This window comes from Mustela nigripes, chromosome 7 (genome assembly GCF_022355385.1).
Source record: "Mustela nigripes isolate SB6536 chromosome 7, MUSNIG.SB6536, whole genome shotgun sequence".
Taxonomy (NCBI): domain Eukaryota; kingdom Metazoa; phylum Chordata; class Mammalia; order Carnivora; family Mustelidae; genus Mustela; species Mustela nigripes.
Window position 1 is genome coordinate 120,236,237 of NC_081563.1, and position 18,965 is coordinate 120,255,201.

The following is an 18,965-nucleotide window of genomic DNA, read 5'->3' on the forward strand; positions in this document are numbered from 1 at the left end:
GGGGTGGCGCTGGTGGCAGCCTCTGGGGCAACAGGTGGCAGGAAAGAATTCTTGGGGGGCCCAGAGTCCTCCTCCTGGTGAGGAAGAAGGGGAGAAGTGCAAAACCTGAATACAAGAGGCCCGGGAGCAAAAAGAAGGAAGCTTTGTTCCTGCCTTCACTGCATGCCTCCCCACACCCACCTGCTGGGACTCAGGAAAGATCTACCAGGGCTGGGGCAGTCCTGGGTGAGCATCTTCTCCCGGATCTCCAGGGGCAGGGAACACCCCCCTGATGTCAGGGCTACATTTTAATTTAAATGCTTTCTTTAAAAAAAAATTTATTATGTTATGTTAGTCACCATACAGTGCATCATTAGTTTTTGATGTAGTGTTCCATGATTCATTGTTTATGCACAACACCCAGTGCTCCATGCAATCCGTGCCCTCCTTAATACCCATCACTGGGTTAACCCACCCCCCACCCCCCTCTAAAACCCTCAGTTTGTTTCTTGGAGTCCTCTCTCGTGGTTCCTCTCCCCCTCCGATTAATGCTTCTATGTAGCATGAAGCACTGAACGCCCCAGAGGCTGAGCCCAGCTCCATGAGCTGGGAGAAGGGGGGCGGGGAGGGGGAGTCTGCAGCACCCACACCTGGGCTCAGACTGATTCAGAAGCCAAAGGAAAGGAGGCCAGCAGCTGGGTCTGTCTGTCCTGGGACCGGGATCTTTCCATGTCTATGGGACCTAGACTCGGGGACCTCATGGAGAGAACCTCCTGTCTCAAGACAGCATGTGGCCTTGGGATTTCTGACACTGACAGACATACCCTCTACTAGAAGCCCTTTGTCAAGCACATTCATTTGGCTTTTACATCTTTGCTAGGAGGAGGCCTCCTGACCCTTCAGTGTCCTTCAGTGACCCTTCATGTTGATGCCACAACCCAGGCTGTGAGTCCCTAAGAGGAAAACCCCAGCCTTGGTCTGCAGCTGGAAGGTTCGAGACCAGCCAGGGGAGGTCTCCAGCAGGTTCCCCATCCTTCGGACTGCCCTGGGTTTAGGGCAGGTTTTCAGAGAAGAGTTTGTTCCTCCTCAGAACAGACCCACATGGGCAACTCCGGCCTCACAAACCCACCTGGGAAGATCACATCCCCGGAGGCTGATCGGGGGGGGGGGGGGCCCATCCCAGCTCTCCTGAGGCCCTGCTGCTTCCCACCCTTCCTTCCTCACCTGAGACCCCAGCATGCCCCTTTGAACATAAGCTAGGGGCTGAGGTTGAGGATAAATGAGATAACATGTTTAGCCCCTTTGATGGAAAAAATAAGCCCCTGCTAAATGGTGGCTATTATTATCACTCTAATTACAAGGACACGGACTCCCCCGGAGAGGGGGCCTGTGTCAGAGCTCAGGGGCAGGGTCTGAGAGCAGGGTCGTCCCACGACAGACTTGTGAGCGGAAGAGCAGGGTGGAAGGTGCTCCCACATGGGGGGCTGTCCAGGCAGTGGTCTGGGGGCTGGCATGGGGAGATGGGGAGGCTGAAGCATACGGCAGGGATGTTTGGGGACTCAGCCCCACCGTCTCTCCTCCAGGCTCTTGGGGGCCAGGGGTGCTCGGCATCCTCATGCGGTCCTGGCTGTCAGCACAGTGCTTTGTCCAGATGCCTGTGAGGAACACTGTCCACAGCAGTTTCTGTGCTGAGCCCCAGGATACAAGGACAAATAAGACACAGTCACACCAGCATGTATGTGCAGAAGGCCAGGGCCAAGTACAGAGAGGTTAGGAATACCCAGGAGGGACAAACCCAGTCTTGGGGAATCAAAGAGGGCTTCCAGGAGGAGGTGACACTGAAACCTAAGAATGAATGATAATTCGAGCTGATATCCACAAAGGATGTATTATATGCCAGATCTTTTAGATGCTTTATATCCTTTGTGGTAATCCTTTCTGCCACCCCTAGAGGGAGGGCTGATTATCCCCATGAAATAGATGAGGCTCTGTTCAGGGAAGTGAATCCCCTGGTCACATAGCTACAAAACGGTGGAAATTGGATTTGAATTTGGCCCTGCCTGGTTCAACTGTGGGTTCTGAACCCCAGAAACATGGCTGAGTAGGGTGGGAAGCAGGTCCCTCCCTGTAGCAGGAGCAAAGAGATCCCGCTGACCTGCTGGAGAGGAGGTGGCCCAGGCAGGCCTGGGATCAGAGCTCACAGGGCCTCGTAGACTGTGAGTGCCCATGAGGGCAGCTGGATGGTGGAGAAGACTAGACTTGGCCTTAGACCTCTGCCAGGAGAGCATCAGGCCCATAGAGGAGCCTTCAGTGACTAGGAATGGCAGTGGCTAGGCCGGAGGGCAGCTTCCTTCTCAGAGGGCACAGCCTCCTTCTGAGCCCAGCCTTCAGAGCCTTTTGGGAGCTTAGGGCCAGGCACTAGGGGGAGGGAGCTGAGGGACTGGTTTTCCAGCCGCCTTCTGCAGACCCTCTTCATCGAGTGAGAAGAGAGCTGGTGCTTCTCAGCCAATCACCAAGCCCTCTCCCCCAAATGAGCCATAATGACTCCTGATTGCTCCTTTGTCGCTGGGCTGGCTTTCAATGCCATTTCTATCTGAGGCTGTGAGGAGGAGGAAATGGGGGCCATGCCATGCGGACCAATTTGCTCTGCTGGTTTTCTATTTTAGGATAAATGCGTGTTGTGTGTGTGGGGGGAGGGTTGAGCAACACCCCCTCCCCCCAGGCTCTCAGATCCAGTGCCAGGAACAGACTCGTGGAGGTGAAGGTGGAGACTGACAGAACCAGTTCGCACAGTGGGCAGGAGTTCACAGTTTACAAGGCACATCTCTGACCACTCGGTAGGATCATATCCATAGGGGATTAATGAGCCCCCGAGGCTCAAGGAGGGCTTAGTGTAAGCTCACAGATTGTAAAGCGTGGAACCAAGTGAGGTTTCATTCATTATCAGTCTGCCCACACTCATTGAGCACCTACTCTGTGTCAGGCACTGTGCTAGGTGCCAAATATAAACCCAGAGCTTTTCCAGTTGTGACAACAACAATTAGAATAGCTAGCTTTGGGCACCTGCGCGGCTCCAACGGTCTGCCTCCAGCTTTGGTGGTGGTGCCAGGGTCCTGGGGTGGAGTCTGTATCCTTATCAGGCTCCCTGCTCATCGGGGACCCTGTTTCCCCCTCTACCTCTGCCCCTCCCCATGCTTGTGCGCCTGCATACACGTAAGCACATGTGCTGGCGCTCTCTCTCTCAAATAAATAAATAAAATCTTAAAAAAGATAACTAGCATTTACTGAACACTTACTATGTGCCAGGTGCTTTACTGCCTACTTATCAGGTTACAGTTCACCCATCTTCCCACCAACACTGGTGACGAAGGCTTGACAGGCACTTGCATGGAGAAGGATGTGTTTCTTTTCCTCTCCATTCTGAAAGCTGGCACAGGCCAAAGATGGTTCAGAAATAGGAGCATTTGGAGAGAACAAAGACTGAGGCCCCGAGGAGATAAGAGAGTTTCCAAAGGGGAGGAGGCATCTCAAGGTGGATGGCCACACAGAGGATTCCAGGAGATCTGATCAAGAGCCTGGGTGGCTCAGTGGGTTAAGCCTCTGCCTCTGGCTCAGGTCATGATCTCAGGATCCTGGGATCCAGCCCACATTGGGCTCTCTGCTCAGCAGGGAGCCTGCTTCCTCCTCTCTCTCTGCTTGCCTCTCTGCCTACTTGTGATCTCTCTCTCTGTCAAATAAATAAATAAAATCTTTAAAAAAAAAGAACTCCTTCAACCATCAGAAAGAATAAAGTCTTGTCCTTTGCAACCATGTGGACGGAGCTAGAATGTATTAGGCTAAGAGAAATAAGTCAGTTGCTGAAAGACAGATACCAGATAATTTCACTCATGTGGAATTTAAGAAACAAAACAGATGAACATATGGGAAAGGGGTAAAGAGAAAAAAGGAGAGAGGAAAACGAGGCATAAGAGACTCTTAATGCTAGAGAACAAACGGGGTTGGTGGAGGGGGGTGGGCGGGGGATGGACTGAATGGGTGACGGGTATTAAGGAGGCACTTGCTACGATGAGCGCTGGGTATTGTACGGAAGTGATGAATGCATAAATTCTACTCCTGAAATCAATATTACTCTGTTAACTAACTAAAGTTTAAATAAAAACTTGAAACACTTAAAAAAAAAAAAAAAGGAATTGTCCTGCAGAGCCTAGGTGAGCTGAGAATAGCACACACACACACACACACACACACACACACACAAACCCAGCCACAGATTGTGTTGAATGAAGTTAATCCTACTTGAAAACATAGTGAAAGCCTCATCCACGTCTTCCTCTGGACTCCGTGTGCATTTCTGAGCCGACCAGTATAACAGTGACTGGGTCACCCCTTCTTCTCACTGCCAGGATATAATTCTAGAACTTTTGTTTTTATCCCTGTTTATAGATAGGTAAACTGAGGCTGAGAGACCCTGAACCACCTGCCCAGGGTTACTCAGCCAGGAGTGGCAGAGGGGACTCCGAACCAACATCTTCCTTAACAGTCCCTGGACCCATTGGTCCTAAGACCACCCTGGGTGCCCCCCTACATAGCAGGCAGGGGAGATCTGCCTCAGCCGGCGGTAGAGCAGCAAGCCCCCTCCCCCTCCTCCCGCCCCAGCTCAGCTCAGAGCTATTAACCAGGTCACGCTGGCTTGTCCCAGTCCAATAGTTCCCTTAATTGCCTTTTTATAGCACGTCGTACAACTGTTCATTACGCTGTCATATTTCCCCTTGAAGGCAGCAGTGGGGAGCCAAAAGGAGAATGGGGACCCGTCCAGGTGGCAGGGGCTGTGTGTGGGGCACCAATGTGCGAAGCTTATTTTCTACTTGGTCAGAATGAATTAAATGCACGCCGCTCACATTTGAGTCATACACGAGCCACTTTGAAAGGGGGAAAAAAAATCACAGCCCCTTCCCAACAATTGATGAGTTATCTTTATTACAATTTTACTGAAATGTATACAAACATAAAGGTAGGTAGAAATCCTTATCCTTTTAGCTCTGTACAACAAGAAAAGCTAAGACAATATACCGATGGGATACAAACAAAGCTACCAAATAAAAAGACTCAAAATAACACAATTAATTTAATGTGATGGATGATGTATGCTGAAATTAAATTGCCACTGCACAATAGTATGGTTCAGTATGCTTCAGCATTTAGCCCCCCTCTGGTCTTTTGTCATGAGGCTTATGACAATTACAGCAGTTTGGTCATCCAGGAGACTCAGAATCTGCTGGTAGATTTTTTTAGATATAAAACAATATAATATAGGGGCAGCTGGCTGGCTCAGTGGGTAGAGCGTGTGACTCTTGATCTCAGGGTGGTGAGCTGGAGCTCCATGTTGGGTGTAGAGATTATTTAAAAGTAAAATCTTGGGGTGCCTAGTTGGCTCAGTCATTGGGCATCTGCCTTCGGCTCAAGTCATGATCCCAGGGTCCTAGGATGGAGCCCCATGTCTGGCTCTGCTCAGCGGGACCTGCTTCTCCCACTCCCTGCTGCTCTCCCTGCTTGTACTCTCTCTCTCTCTGTCAAATAAATAAAATCTTTAAAAATTTTTAAAAAAAGTAATGTCTTTTAAAAAATAATAATATAAAACGAACCAATTCTGGGTGAGGGCTCACACATCCCAGGTTAGGAAACAACTGATGTCCCAGGAGACATTATCAACTGTGCTGGGCTAGGGCATCCTGTGGGGGTAACAGTCACGTTCTCTTGAGGCTGGAAAGCCCAGAACACACAGAGTGCAGCCCTCTGAGGCCAGACTGTACCCAGATGTTAATGAAATTCACAAGTTCTTCTGAGCAACCACTATGTGCCTGCTGTGTGCCTCCCCATCTCCCTGTCCCAGAAGAATTGCCTGTATAATCGGGAGGAAGAAGACGGTGGCCAGAGTAGACATATATACCAGTCAATGCCTGGAGAGCAATCCGGCCAGTGGGAGCCAGATCTAGACTGTAGCTCATCCCCAGAGCCTACGGTCAAAGCCCTACCACGAGGACTCACCTAGAGTGCTGAGGGTTTAAGGACAGCTCTAAACCTGGGTTTGAATCCCAGATCCACCACAACCTATCTGTGAGACCTGGGGCAAGTTACTTAGCTTCTTTGTACTCTGCTGTCCTCATCTTGTAAATGGACATGAAACCAATCCAAGCTCACACGGACGCTGTAAGGCAATCATGAAAGAGCATGCGTGGAATAAACACTTGTTAATAGTAACTTGGACATTTCACCCAGCTCTGACTCTCAGCGCAACTGGAAGCGAGAGAAAATTTACAGGTTGGGCTCTTAACTTGGAGATCACGGAGTCATCCTGGGCAGGCTATAGAGGATTTGAAACTCTGTGTGACATGTGTATGCATCTGGAAAGAGGACCTTCAGCCTCATCAGATGTCCAAAGGCATTGTGACCTAGAAAAATCTTTGCCCACTATCCTAGTGGTAGGAGGGGCTGGCAGAGATGCTCAGTGTCTTAGTCAGTTGGAGCGCCTTAACAAAACCCCACAGACTGAGTGGCTTAGCCAAGGGACAGTCACTGTCTTGGAGTTCCAGGGGCTCAAGTCCCAGATCAAGGTCTGGCAGGGTTGGTTTCTGGGGAGCACTCTTCCTAGCCTGCAGATGGCCACCTTGTCACTGTATCCTCATACAGCAGAGAGAACAAGCAAGGTTTGAGTGTCTAGGAGGCCAGATGGCCCCCCAGCCCCTTTGCACCCCTGGAGCCCAGGGTTCTCGACGCAAGGCTCACCAGTCAGAGCCTCCCCTACCATTGTCTCTCCCAGTCGCTAGAACCAGGGACCCACAGATTCCTAGGGGTGCTGGAGTCCCCGAATCTGAGTGTATACCCCAAGCCCATTCTGAACAAAGATCCCATCTTGCACGTGTATGCATGACTCCCTTTTAACCCGGCAGGTGATGTGGGTATAAAAAAACAAATCTGTTTGGAGGGGCAACGGAACTCAAAATTCAGAGCTGGATTTTGGTCATTGTGTATGTGTGTTTCCTCAGCCAGTTATACTAAAAGTTCAGAGGTCAAATGGTTTTGTGATATCGATTTTTTTATTTTTTATTTTTTTAGATTTTGTTTATTTATTTGACCGAAAGACAGTGAGAAAGGGAATACAATGAGGGCGAGTGGGAGAAGAAGCAGGCTTCCCGCGGAGCAGGGAGCCCGATGCTCGGCTGGATCCCAGGACCCTGGGATCATGACCTGTGTCGAAGGCAGACGCGCAACAACTGAGCCACCCAGGCACGCCGTGTGATATCGATTTAATTCAACCCCACCAATGTTTTTTTTCTTCGAGTCTACCTACGGTGTGCTGGAGACCCAGTGGGGAGTGAGGTCACTGTGCACACCACACCCCCCCCCCCCCCCCCCCCCCCCCCCCCCCCCCCCCCGCCTCCCAGAATAACAGGAGACTGTTCTCAGAAAGAGGTAGAAACCATTGCTCTAACCCACCAAGTCTGTTTCAGCATGCCTTCATCAGTTGTAGGCAGCCTTTTCTGGTTTCCAAGGCTACTGAGGGCTAGGCCTGGAACAGTCCCCTGTTCCCTGGCCTTTTCTCGGAGCCCTCTGCACAGAAGGCTTGAATCTAGAAGTCCAGAAATTATGAAACGCAGCCTTCCGTACCCTGAGACAGGACCGCCCTGGACATTGTCCCTGATAGACATCCAGCCTCTGCCTGCTTACCTCCAGAGATAGGAGGCTAATTTAGCAAGGAAAACCACTCATATTTAGTCATTAATACATTTTAATGTGTTGTACCCTGAGCTATTGGAGGCAGCACGCACCCTTCCCCGTCCCCCCAGATTTGTCACACCAAAGGAGGGAAGACTCAGGGTCTTTGTTCCAGGCATGGGCTGCCCACTTGGAAGCCTCTGCCCTGCTGCCCCCTCTCCTCCCTTGTGCCCACAGACATGGTATCAGGAAATTGAGCTCTGGTTTGGGGCAAGGTAAGCATGGCTTCTTCCAGCTGCAGAACAAACCTCACCATTGCCCCAGCTTGACGGAGGGAGGATGAGGTGTAGAGCCAACATCTGTGCCCTCAGCAGGAAAAGGCTCACTGACAGAACTTGCTCTGGAAAAGGAAGGGGAGGGGGGTCTGTCTGTGATCATTCAGCCCCAAAATGATGCTCATGATGTTGCCTTTCCAGGCCATTAATTCAAGGGCTCCCTGCCCCATCCCCCATGTTGCTGCCTGCTCTGGGAGATAAGCCCAGTTCTATTTAACCCTATTTATTCTCCCCCAAAGTGGCCTCCATCTCCATTTGCCAGGCGTTTAACCCCTTGGGTACTGAAAGCACCAAAACCAGAAAGGGATCTCATGTTGCGAGAGGGGTGCTCCTCCCAGCTGATCCCAGACTGCAGGATTGATCCAGAAACCCATCCTTCACTTGGCGGGATTCCTGGGATACCCCTAAGCCCCTCAAGACTGTGGGACCTTGTATGGTCCTGAGAGGAGAGCCCCCGTCCGGACTCCCAGGGTGGGGAGCAGGGGTTCTGTCTGGCATGGGCCAAGAGGAAGGCCGTGGAAACTCTGTCTGTTCTGTGCCCTGCTGGCTGGTGCCTCTGCCTGGCACGTCCTTCTCTGTCTCCCTCTTCCCTCTTCTAGCATGTTTCTTGTTATGTCTCCTCTGCCCCTTTTCCTCCCTGTGTTCTCCCCCTCTTTTCCCCTTCAGTAATCCTATAGGGGTATTCTTGCACTCAGGGTTGCCTGACTATGGGTCTGGGTGTGAATGTGTATGTGTGGTCCGTGTCGGGGTGTCTGTCGGTGCGTGTACAACTCTCCATGTCCATGCCTGTCCTGTGCTGCTGTGTGTCTGTCATCTGGGCGACAGTACCTGTACCCACGGGGCTCAACCTAGGGGTTGTCTATCCTGGTTTCTCTGTGTGCCAGGCAGTCTCAGTTCAGATCTTCTGTATGTCCATGTGCTGGCCCATCCTTGACCTGTGTGCACTGCCCAGTGTAAAACTGCCAGTTGTCCTTGAATCTGGGCTCCAGCCCTCGCTTCTTTGTCCACCTGTCAGTTATCTTGTCATTCGCTGTGTGTGAGTGCATGTGTGTTTGTGTGCGTTGTGTTTCAGCGCAGGGGGCCACGTTGCTGCAAATTCCTCTCGAGAGGGTGCCCCTAGAGGAGCTTATCAGGAGAATCTGGAGGCTGATAGCTCCTCTAGAGCACGCCCAGCTCATTACCAGCTAGGCAGGTTGTCCTGTTTGCCTCCAGGGGCTGCCTGCCAGGTCCCCTGCCCTCTGCCCAATTCCTGACCTCCATTCCTTTCCCTGGAAGGGGTGAGGAGGGGGAGGCGAGGCAAAGACAGAAGAGTGCACATACCAACTCACCCTGGCTTTCACATACATCACGGGTTTTTTCTTGCACACTCGCTTTCCCTGAACAATGAGACATGGCCATTCGATATGGCAGCAGCAACAATGACAGAATAATTGCTACCATGTACCAGGCACTGAGCATTCACAGGTAGGCATTTTATATACAAGACTCACTGGATCCTTCCAAGAACCAAACAAGGCTGTTATTATTATTGTTATTTTCATGTTTCAGTGATGAGGCAGTAGAAGCTAAGAGAAGTTAAGTAAGTAGTCCAATGTTGCACAGCTGGTACACAAGGGAGCAGAATTTTCCAGGAAGGGAAGGCTGCTTGGGAGCTTGCCACCCTGGCCTGGGAAGAGGTATTTGTGGCAATTAGCAGGAAAAGAGTGATACAGACGCTTTTCTCCTCCAACTGCTGACATCTGATGACTGCTAGAGGGATGGGTGTCTGTTTCAAATGTCATCTCTTGACAGCGTGGTGGCCAAACCCGGAACAGCCAGGGAGAGGAGATGGAAGGACAGACAAGGTCATGGAAGGGAAGGCGCAGGAGGAGCATCAGGATTCCTGGGGCCTAGCCTGGCTCTACCCTGGACTCTGGGTGACCTTGAGCAGGACATCTCACTGGGTGTGCTTATCTGTGAAAGAAGGGGTGTTTCAGGGATGGCTTAAGCATTGCAGAAAGGATGATTGGACTGAATGCTCTCCAATGTCCCCACAGACCCAAGAATTGTGGTGGGTGACCTAGACAAGGACCATCCTCACATTGTCCTGGTGGTTTCCACAATAGTGGGAAGACAGTCATGTGCACGGTAGGTCAGGGAAGAGGTTTGCTGAATGAATGAATGAATGAATGAATGACCCCATTTCTAACTAATGAAAGACCCTCACAGCCACCCCCCCCCTTGAGTCTTAGACAGCGGCAAACATCAGAACGGGAAAGGAAAGAGAGGGTAAGCATTTTGGATCCTTATAAAATCCACACATAAATCAACAATGACCAACTGATACATATACAGCATTGTTTCACTTGTCAAAGAAGGCATCAGTGGCTGTGTTCAGGTGTGGGTGTGTATGGGCTAGAGGGAGGCAATAGGGACCCCTAGTTTCTGCCCAGATCACCTAGTGTGGAACTAAAGAATTTTGCCAGGAACAGAAAAGGTGGCTTGAGGATTAGGAGGTAAAGATCTTTGTCTGTAGGAGTCTAGGGAGAGGGGTCTCTCCCGAACCCTCTGGGGATGGGGATGGAGGAGGGTCTCTGTATAGGGCAAATCTCTGGGATGGGAGATCAGTTCTATTTCAAGCCTCTGGAGGAGACAATCTGTGTTGGGGAGGAAGGTTTTCCGTTCTCTTTGTTCTGAGTCCTGTCACAACTTGCAGGGTCTGTGTTTGGGGTCAGGCTCTATGGAAAGGTTTTCTTGTCATAGCATCTGGTATAAAGGGATGGATTCTTCGGGTAACTTACAGGGGTGGGTTTCTGCCTTGGTTTCTGGCAAGCAGGCTCTTGGAATTTAAGGGGGTACCTAGGGAGAGATCAAGGGCATCTCAGTCCATTCTGGCAGAGGTTTCCTATCTAGAGAAGAGCTTGCGCAAGACTGTGAGGCGCTGAGAGGGGGTGGGGGGGACAAGAAATAGGGGCCGGTCCTGGCAGCTCCAACTGGCTGGTCAGAGCCCTCAGGCCGTCCTACTTGTGCGCTGACGTGAACTAATCTAAAAATACTACAGGGGAGGGGGAGACTGGGGTTCTCATAGAGACAGAGCCTTGAGAGGGGGAGATAGGGGACCCTTTCTTTTCGCTTACTTCAATTTCTCCTTACCCCTGCCCCCACTCTAGTCAGAGTCGCCAGTCCTCCTCCACTTAGGCCAGGTCGCAAAGCTGCTGTTTACTGCTCAGGTTCAAGAGGAGTGCCGGCGGGAGCCCAGCTGGGAACAGTCAGGGACCCATACCGAGCGGTGGACCCTCAGAGAGACACAACCACAAAAGGGCTTACACAAGCAAAAATGCAGGCAACCCACAGGGGAACAGTTATCCACACAATCCAACACACACAAGCTCGGCGCACGCATAGGCTCAAACGCGCACGAAACCACACATTTACAGAATAAACACGGTTACCAAATCTCACCCTCGGAGTCCGCTCAGATTCGGCCCGTAGCCTTATCTGATACAATATCGGTCTTTGTCTCGGGCTCGCTCTCTTATTCGGCGCGCACACACGCACCCCACTCAACAGAAAAGGTCTAGGTTTTCACAGCCGCGGCGAGCGCACCGCGCACCTCCGCGCCCGGGGCCGGTGGCGAGCCCGGCTTTCCCCCGGGCGGGACTCCGGGTGCGCCCCTCTGCGGCGTGGACATTCGCAGACCCTCCACGAAGCTGTCGAGAGAGATGCCCGCACGAAGTCCTGCCTCCTTCCAGACTCCCAAACGAAAAGAAAGTGAAAGGCCAACCTTTCGTCTCCATTCTGCACACGTTTGGAGAGCAGTCGATGGCGAGCGAGCCGCAGAATCGCTTTCATCGCGGCGTCCCTGGACGAGTTGAGACAGCCCAGTGACGGAGGCCGGGCTGAGCATTCTTGAGAGAGGTCCAGGACGGACACTTCTGCCTCCGAGGGGGGTTTGCGGCCAGTTCTCAGTCTGAATAATGGGTACAGATCGACGCCCAGACTGCCCGCGCCGCCTGAAACAGGTAACTGTCCTGCTGCCTTTCCGGATGTCCAGACCAGTCGTTGGCCAGAGGCTCCTGGACCGGAAAGCTCCCGGCCTCTGGAGGGGGTAGTCGCGACCGCCAGACCGCGACAATCAGGAGGCTCCGGCCCCCTCCCTCCCAGTGGCGTCGAGGTGGGAAGGGCTAGGATCAGAGCTTAGCGCCTCCCCCAGAAATGCAGCACTGCAGCCCCCACTGCGCCCTCCGAGCCCCCTCCCGTGTGCGCTCCCTCTCGGTGCCATCCGGCAGGCGCCTTTCCCCGGCCCCCATCTCAATTCTCCGGAGTCCCTTCGCGCCCCCGGTCTCTTCTCGCTGCCCTCTTCCCCACCCCCTCCGCCTCCGGGTGTTTCCCCTTCCCCAACGCCCGCACCCCCCCGCCTGATTTCGAGGGGCGGGAGCGCCTTGGGCTGCGCACGGGTGGGGGCGCCGCACCAGCCTCGCGTAGCAGCTCTGACGCCGCCGCCGCCGCCGCCGCCCTCCGCAGCCCAGCGCGCGCCCCGCGGCAGCTCCGCAGTGCACTCGCAGCCGCTGCTCCGCCAACCCCGCTGCCCGCCCGCAGGGTGGGCTCCGAGCGAGCCTCAGACGCCAGCCGAGGGGGTCATGAGCCAGAGCGCCCTGGGGCGCCGCGGGGAAAGCAAGCGAAGATAGCGGCCTCGCGCCCCCCCGGCCCTCGCCTCCTTGCCGCGCGTACCCCCCGTCCCCAGCCCCTTCTGTCTTTTCCACGGACCCCGCCGCCGCCATGGCCACCCTTCTTCGCAGCAAGCTGTCCAACGTGGCCACATCCGTGTCCAACAAGTCCCAGGCCAAGGTGAGCGGCATGTTCGCCAGGATGGGTTTTCAAGCGGCCACCGACGAGGAAGCAGTGGGTTTTGCTCACTGTGACGACCTCGACTTTGAGCACCGTCAGGGCCTGCAGATGGACATCCTGAAAACCGAGGGTGAGCCCTGTGGGGACGAGGGCGCCGAACCACCCGTCGAGGGAGACATCCATTACCAGCGCGGCGGTGGCGCGCCCCTGCCGCCCTCCGGCTCCAAAGACCAGAATCTGGGGGCTGGTGGAGAATTTGGGGGCCACGACAAACCCAAGATCACCGCGTGGGAGGCGGGCTGGAACGTGACCAACGCTATCCAGGTGAGCTCGGGATTCCCTGCTCTGTCTGCCCCCACCCTCCCGCTCCTCCCGCACTGGAGCATCAGGCTCTACCCCCCCGTCCAAGTCCTCCCCAGATCCTCCCCCCCAACCCCGCCCGCAATCTCTGCTGAGAGATGCCCTTCCGTACCCAGGATCTCACCTTCCCCCACTCCTCCCAGCCCCGAGGAAGTGTGTTGGGGGGGGGGGGTGCGTCTACAACACTACAAGCCGTGTCTCCCGCCCAGATCGGCACTCCCTCCCGAGGCTCCAGGCGCCTGACTGTTAGGCTGAGGTTTGGTCCCGGTCACTAGCCCTAAGACCTTGCAAACGGGAACCGGGAGGAGGGAAGCGGGGAGGGGAGAGGGAGAAAGAAAATCAGGATTGGAGGGAACAGTGTCTCCTGGGACTCCGGAATGGATTTACAGCTGCATGTTCAGGAGGAAAGGAGAGAGGGAAATTGCTGAGCTGGGAGTCCTCTCCCTTGACACAGGCACAGACGCACTTGTTCATATCCCCCTCCCCCACGAACAAATGTCCGTCCAGGTGCACACGACGTGCATCTATATATAGACCACAAGATTATCCTCAAACGTACCTTCACACCCACACACACACAAGCGCATACCTGTACATACCAGACACACACGAACCTTGAACATACACCTGCACACAAGCACAGATTCATGCAAACAGGATCTAGCCCACTTTCCCAAGTGCAGCCCTACTAGGGACATGCAGGTGTATACAAACATAAGCACATACGTGATGTACCAATAACCACAATTAGTTTATGGTACCTCCGTGCTCCCTGTGCACAGACTCACCCTTTTCGCCCGAAATCCCGGCTACGCCGCAAAGAGGCGACCGGCTTCTCCGCGTGTGACCCTGGAGAAGCCTCCTCCGGTTGCTCCAAACAGCCCCTGGTCTCCAGGCCAGCCACCCCTTCACCCTACTCGCAACGCCCCGCTCCCCACCAGGCGGCGCCGGACTCCGCCGGGAGCGGGTTTGGAGTCTGCACAACGACCCTAGGAGCTCGCGAAGGCGGGCAGGCGGCGGCATGAGGGGAGGAGGAAGACCCAGCCCAAGGAACCCCCAGGCCCTGTGGCTTGGTCCCCCAGGTGTCCCCGGAGCCCGCCGTCGTTGGGGCGCACAACAGGGATCTCCCGGGAGCGGAAGGCCTAGGAGGGTTTGCTTTGGGGACCCAGGCCGCGGCAGGGCACTGCGCACTAAGTGGTCCGACCCGAGGCGCCTCCCGCTCCCGGGCCCTGCGAGGCTGCTGTGCGGAACCACGGGCAAGTGACCGCGGCCACCTCCTTGCCACCCGCGCCTTCCCCGGGGGCGTCTTTGAAGACCCCCGTTCCGTAGGCCCGGAGGGAGGCCAGGGAGGAAACCTGGAGGCCAGGAGGCCGCGGGAACCCTGGATTTCGTTAGCTTTTCTTCCCTTTGTAGAGTCTAAACCCTCCTTCCACGGTCCGCCCGCCGAGTCCGCAGCTTGACTCCTTGATTTAGATTCAAAGCGACTCGTGTTCCACCCCCTCTCCCCCAGGGCCCCTTATCCTGCTTGTCTCAACCACTCTCAGCCCCTTCCTTAGGCCCCAGCTTCTCCCACCGTACCGAGGCCTTGCCCTAGGACTCCCACTCCGCGCGCCTCTGGCCTCACTTCCCCGAAGCCTTGGCGAGCATCCTCACATACCCGCCGTTCTTGCCTCCCTCTGCTTCGGGTTCGCGCACCCCCAGCCCCTCTTCGGTCCTAACCTAGCTCTCTCCCCTCCCACTGCCGCTTTCGTGTTCCCTTCTCCAGTCGGCCATAGGCCCTCATTAGCTTCCCCGTACCTCATTCCAGCCCCACCTTAAATCCCGCGCCCCTTCTTCTTAATGGCTCAGGCCCAGCTCTACCGCTCTAGCCCCTTCTCCATATACCAGGCCCTCTTTGCGGCTTGACCCCACACTCAGCCTCCTCCGCACCTCCCAGCCGCAGGCACACCTTTCCCTTTCAGCTGCGGCCTTGAACACCTCCCTCTCCATCTCTGACTCGACTCCCAGGCTTCTCCTATTAGGCCTCGGTGCACCCCCATTCCAGCCTACTCTTAACCTCTCCTCCCCGCGGCTTAAGCCCAGATGTCTCTCCCCTTAGCGCCCCCTTGCGGCTACAGCCTTAAGCCACGCCCCCAGGTCCCCTCCGGCAAGGCTGGGGTCGCTGAGCACCCGGGTCTCGCCGCCTTTCCGCTCCGCAGGGCATGTTCGTGCTGGGCCTGCCCTACGCCATCCTGCACGGCGGCTACCTGGGCTTGTTCCTCATCATCTTCGCCGCTGTGGTGTGCTGCTACACCGGCAAGATCCTCATCGCCTGCCTGTACGAGGAGAACGAGGACGGCGAGGTGGTGCGGGTCCGGGACTCGTACGTAGCCATAGCCAACGCGTGCTGCGCCCCGCGCTTCCCCACGCTGGGAGGCCGCGTGGTGAACGTAGCGCAGATCATCGAGCTGGTGATGACTTGCATCCTGTACGTTGTGGTCAGCGGCAACCTCATGTACAACAGCTTCCCAGGGCTGCCCGTGTCGCAGAAGTCCTGGTCCATCATCGCCACCGCCGTGCTGCTGCCCTGCGCCTTCCTTAAGAACCTCAAGGCGGTGTCCAAGTTCAGCCTGCTGTGCACTTTGGCTCACTTCGTCATCAACATCCTGGTCATCGCCTACTGCCTCTCGCGGGCACGCGACTGGGCCTGGGAGAAGGTCAAGTTCTACATCGATGTCAAGAAGTTTCCTATCTCCATCGGCATCATCGTGTTCAGCTACACGTCCCAGATCTTCCTGCCTTCGCTGGAGGGCAACATGCAGCAGCCCAGCGAGTTCCACTGCATGATGAACTGGACACACATCGCCGCCTGCGTGCTCAAAGGCCTCTTCGCGCTGGTCGCCTACCTCACCTGGGCCGACGAGACCAAGGAAGTCATCACGGATAACCTGCCTGGCTCCATCCGTGCCGTGGTGAACATCTTCCTGGTGGCCAAAGCGCTGTTGTCCTACCCGCTGCCCTTCTTCGCTGCTGTCGAGGTGCTGGAGAAGTCGCTCTTCCAGGAAGGCAGCCGCGCCTTCTTCCCCGCCTGCTACGGCGGCGACGGGCGCCTCAAATCGTGGGGGCTGACGCTGCGCTGTGCGCTCGTGGTCTTCACGCTGCTCATGGCCATCTACGTGCCGCACTTCGCGCTGCTTATGGGTCTCACCGGCAGTCTCACGGGCGCCGGGCTCTGCTTCCTGCTGCCCAGCCTCTTCCACCTGCGCCTGCTCTGGCGCAAGCTGCTGTGGCACCAAGTCTTCTTCGATGTCGCCATCTTTGTCATCGGTGGCATCTGCAGTGTGTCCGGCTTCGTGCACTCGCTGGAGGGCCTCATCGAGGCCTACCGAACCAACGCGGAGGACTAGGGCGCCCGGGCTCCGGTTCTCCGGCGCTCTTCCCACCCTCCCCTCCCACCCCCACCAGCCCTGTGCGCCCTGCCGCCGCGCTTGGGAAGCCGAGCTTTAAACAACATCTCTGGTTCCTAGTTTCTGATTATCGGGGATGGGGGGTGGGTGGGAGGGGATAGGAATCCACAATCCATCGCGTCTGCGTTTCTGTTGTCCTTTCCTTTCCACAACACCCTAGTTTCTGGGGGAGGCCGGGGCGAATTTGTGGGCCAGGCTCTCTGTCCTTCCCGCGGGGACCCCGACTCTTCGGTCCCTGACACCGAAGCGGGTAGGGAAGGGAGGGAGAGGGGTCGCAGCTCGCAGGCGCAGAAACTTGACCTTGGGGGGACATTTCACAGCCATCCAGTGCTCGGAATCTGCAGCGTCCATCCATTTCCAGCAAGAGCGCTTCCCATTCCAGAGACATTTCAACCCTGCGGAGGGAAAGGCTGGCCGGGAAATCCGTTTCGGGTGGGCAATTTCCTTCGGCGAAGCAGGGAGGCGAGAAGCCGAGGCAGGGCCGGCTTGCCTGCTGGTTTTCAGGAATCCAAACTCATCTTGTGCAATTTATCAGGTTGTGGAACTGTTCTACTGTGCGTGTGGTGTGCTCGTGGTGAATAAGATGAAATGTATATCAGAAAAAAAAAATCTATCTCTAATTTAGAGTGCGGTACATAATTATATCCGCAAATAAAGAAGAAACAAAGGTGCTCCGGCGTTGCGTCGGTTCTGCATTTTTGCGCTGCGGGAGATCCCAAAGCCCTGGACCGCGGGGGAGCTGGCTCTGGCCAGGCTGGGTGAAGCAGGTGTGGGTGGAGGAGCACCTGTCATTAAAGGGTTCTGGGAGAGCCTGGCAGAGTGAGGAGGATGGTCTTCACTAAGAGGAAGCTCTCCGGGTGTTTGTGGGAGGCAGGGGAAGGAGCATGAGGTGCTCCCAGCCGTTTCAGTGTGGTCTCAGCGGTGCAGCCACCAGCACAAGATTTGTTCTGAATCCCTCCTGGGGGTTGGATCTGTCTGAGAATTCAGGGGACTCTCTCAACCTCCAGTCCCCAGGGTGAGGGGAGAGACAATTAACAAGGGCATGCAGAAATCTACACTTGGCTGTGGACTTTAAAGAAAACTATAAGGGAAATCACCAGCAGATTGTTTTATTTCCCTGGGCTCCCAGGGCCAGGGGCCAACCTGGCCTCCCCCGGGGGTGGGGGAGCCCTGTTCAAGTCCAACCAAACTGAGGTTTACACAGCCACAGTGAAGAAATTTGGCTGTTTAGAATCAACAGTCTGAGTAGTTTGGGTTGCAATCTTCCCTCTTCTTGAGCAGCCTGTTTGAGATTTTTTTTAACTACCTAGAGGATCCAGTCCTTTTTTTGGTCCGCATCCTGACTTCAGGGCGTCAGTCCCAGACCCTTTGGAGAGGGTCATAGTTAGACTTAATAGATGGGGTCAAGGGGCGCCTGGGTGGCTCAGTGGGTTAAGCCTCTGCCTTCAGCTCAGGTCATGATCTCGGGGTCCTGGGATAGAGCCCCACATCAGGCTCTCTGCTCAGCAGGGAGCCTGCTTCCTCCTCTCTCTCTTCCTGCCTCTCTGCCTACTTGTGATCTCTGTCAAATAAATAAATAAATAAAAATCTTAAAAAAAAACAAAAAAAAGATGGGGTTAAGGAATGCAGGAAGGCTGGGCCATTCCTAGAGTCCTCAAGGTGAGAGAAGCTATGTGGGAGGTTTTTGGTCCCCACCACCAAGGCAGAGGACTAGTTTGGAATGATTTCTCTAGATGTGATCTGTGCACGAGGAAGAACTGTGAGAATGCCTAAGAACAATGTCCATTTTCCCAACCTCCCTGCAACAGCTGTGTGTGCGCATGTGTAGGAGATATAAAGATCTGCCTGTGGGGTTGGGGGAAGGCTATATCTGTGTCTTGTGAGAGCCTTGATGAATGTGTGTGATGTGTGTGTGTGTGTGTGTGTGTGTGTGTGTGCAGAGCATCCACACTGGCGTGCCTGCGACAAAGGTGACCTTTTTCCACCTGGTTCTGCAGCCTTGAAGTGGAGAGGGGGTAAGATCCAGTCCTGTCTGCTGTCCGAGGTTCTGACGATTTAATCGGGTCATTTGAGATGTCCAGCAGTCAAATGCCTGATTCCCCATTGTTACTATTGTCTGTTATCCAGGATCCAGACCTGGCCAGAGAATCCTCAGTTTCCAGCTTCCCTAGGCTTTCTGATGTCTCCTAGACCTGGAAGCTGACCCTCCTCCCTGCCCTGCTTGCCACTTCTCGTGGGCCAGTGCACAGACCCTGGGATGTGCTGAGTCTCAGGGCAGTCAGTAGTCTTTAGAAAAAGCCACGGC

General features: G+C 54.8%; 1 protein-coding gene across 1 annotated transcript; it reads left to right on the plus strand.

Moving 5' to 3' along the window:
* The first annotated feature begins 12,534 nt into the window (after window positions 1–12,534).
* On the plus strand, window positions 12,535–17,340 carry SLC32A1 (solute carrier family 32 member 1). The gene is made up of 2 exons (XM_059406994.1): window positions 12,535–13,178; window positions 15,413–17,340. The coding sequence occupies exons 1-2, from the start codon at window positions 12,786–12,788 to the stop codon at window positions 16,598–16,600; spliced, it is 1,581 nt and encodes a 526-aa protein (XP_059262977.1). The 5' UTR covers window positions 12,535–12,785; the 3' UTR covers window positions 16,601–17,340.
* Window positions 17,341–18,965: the final 1,625 nt, after the last annotated feature.

Excerpts from the sequence above, each read along its gene's own strand:
- SLC32A1 (XM_059406994.1), top strand. The coding sequence starts at position 12,786 with ATGGCCACCCTTCTTCGCAGCAAGCTGTCCAACGTGGCCACATCCGTG. Across the intron at positions 13,179-15,412 it reads ACGTGACCAACGCTATCCAG|GGCATGTTCGTGCTGGGCCT; the intron begins GTGAGCTCGGGA and ends TCCGCTCCGCAG.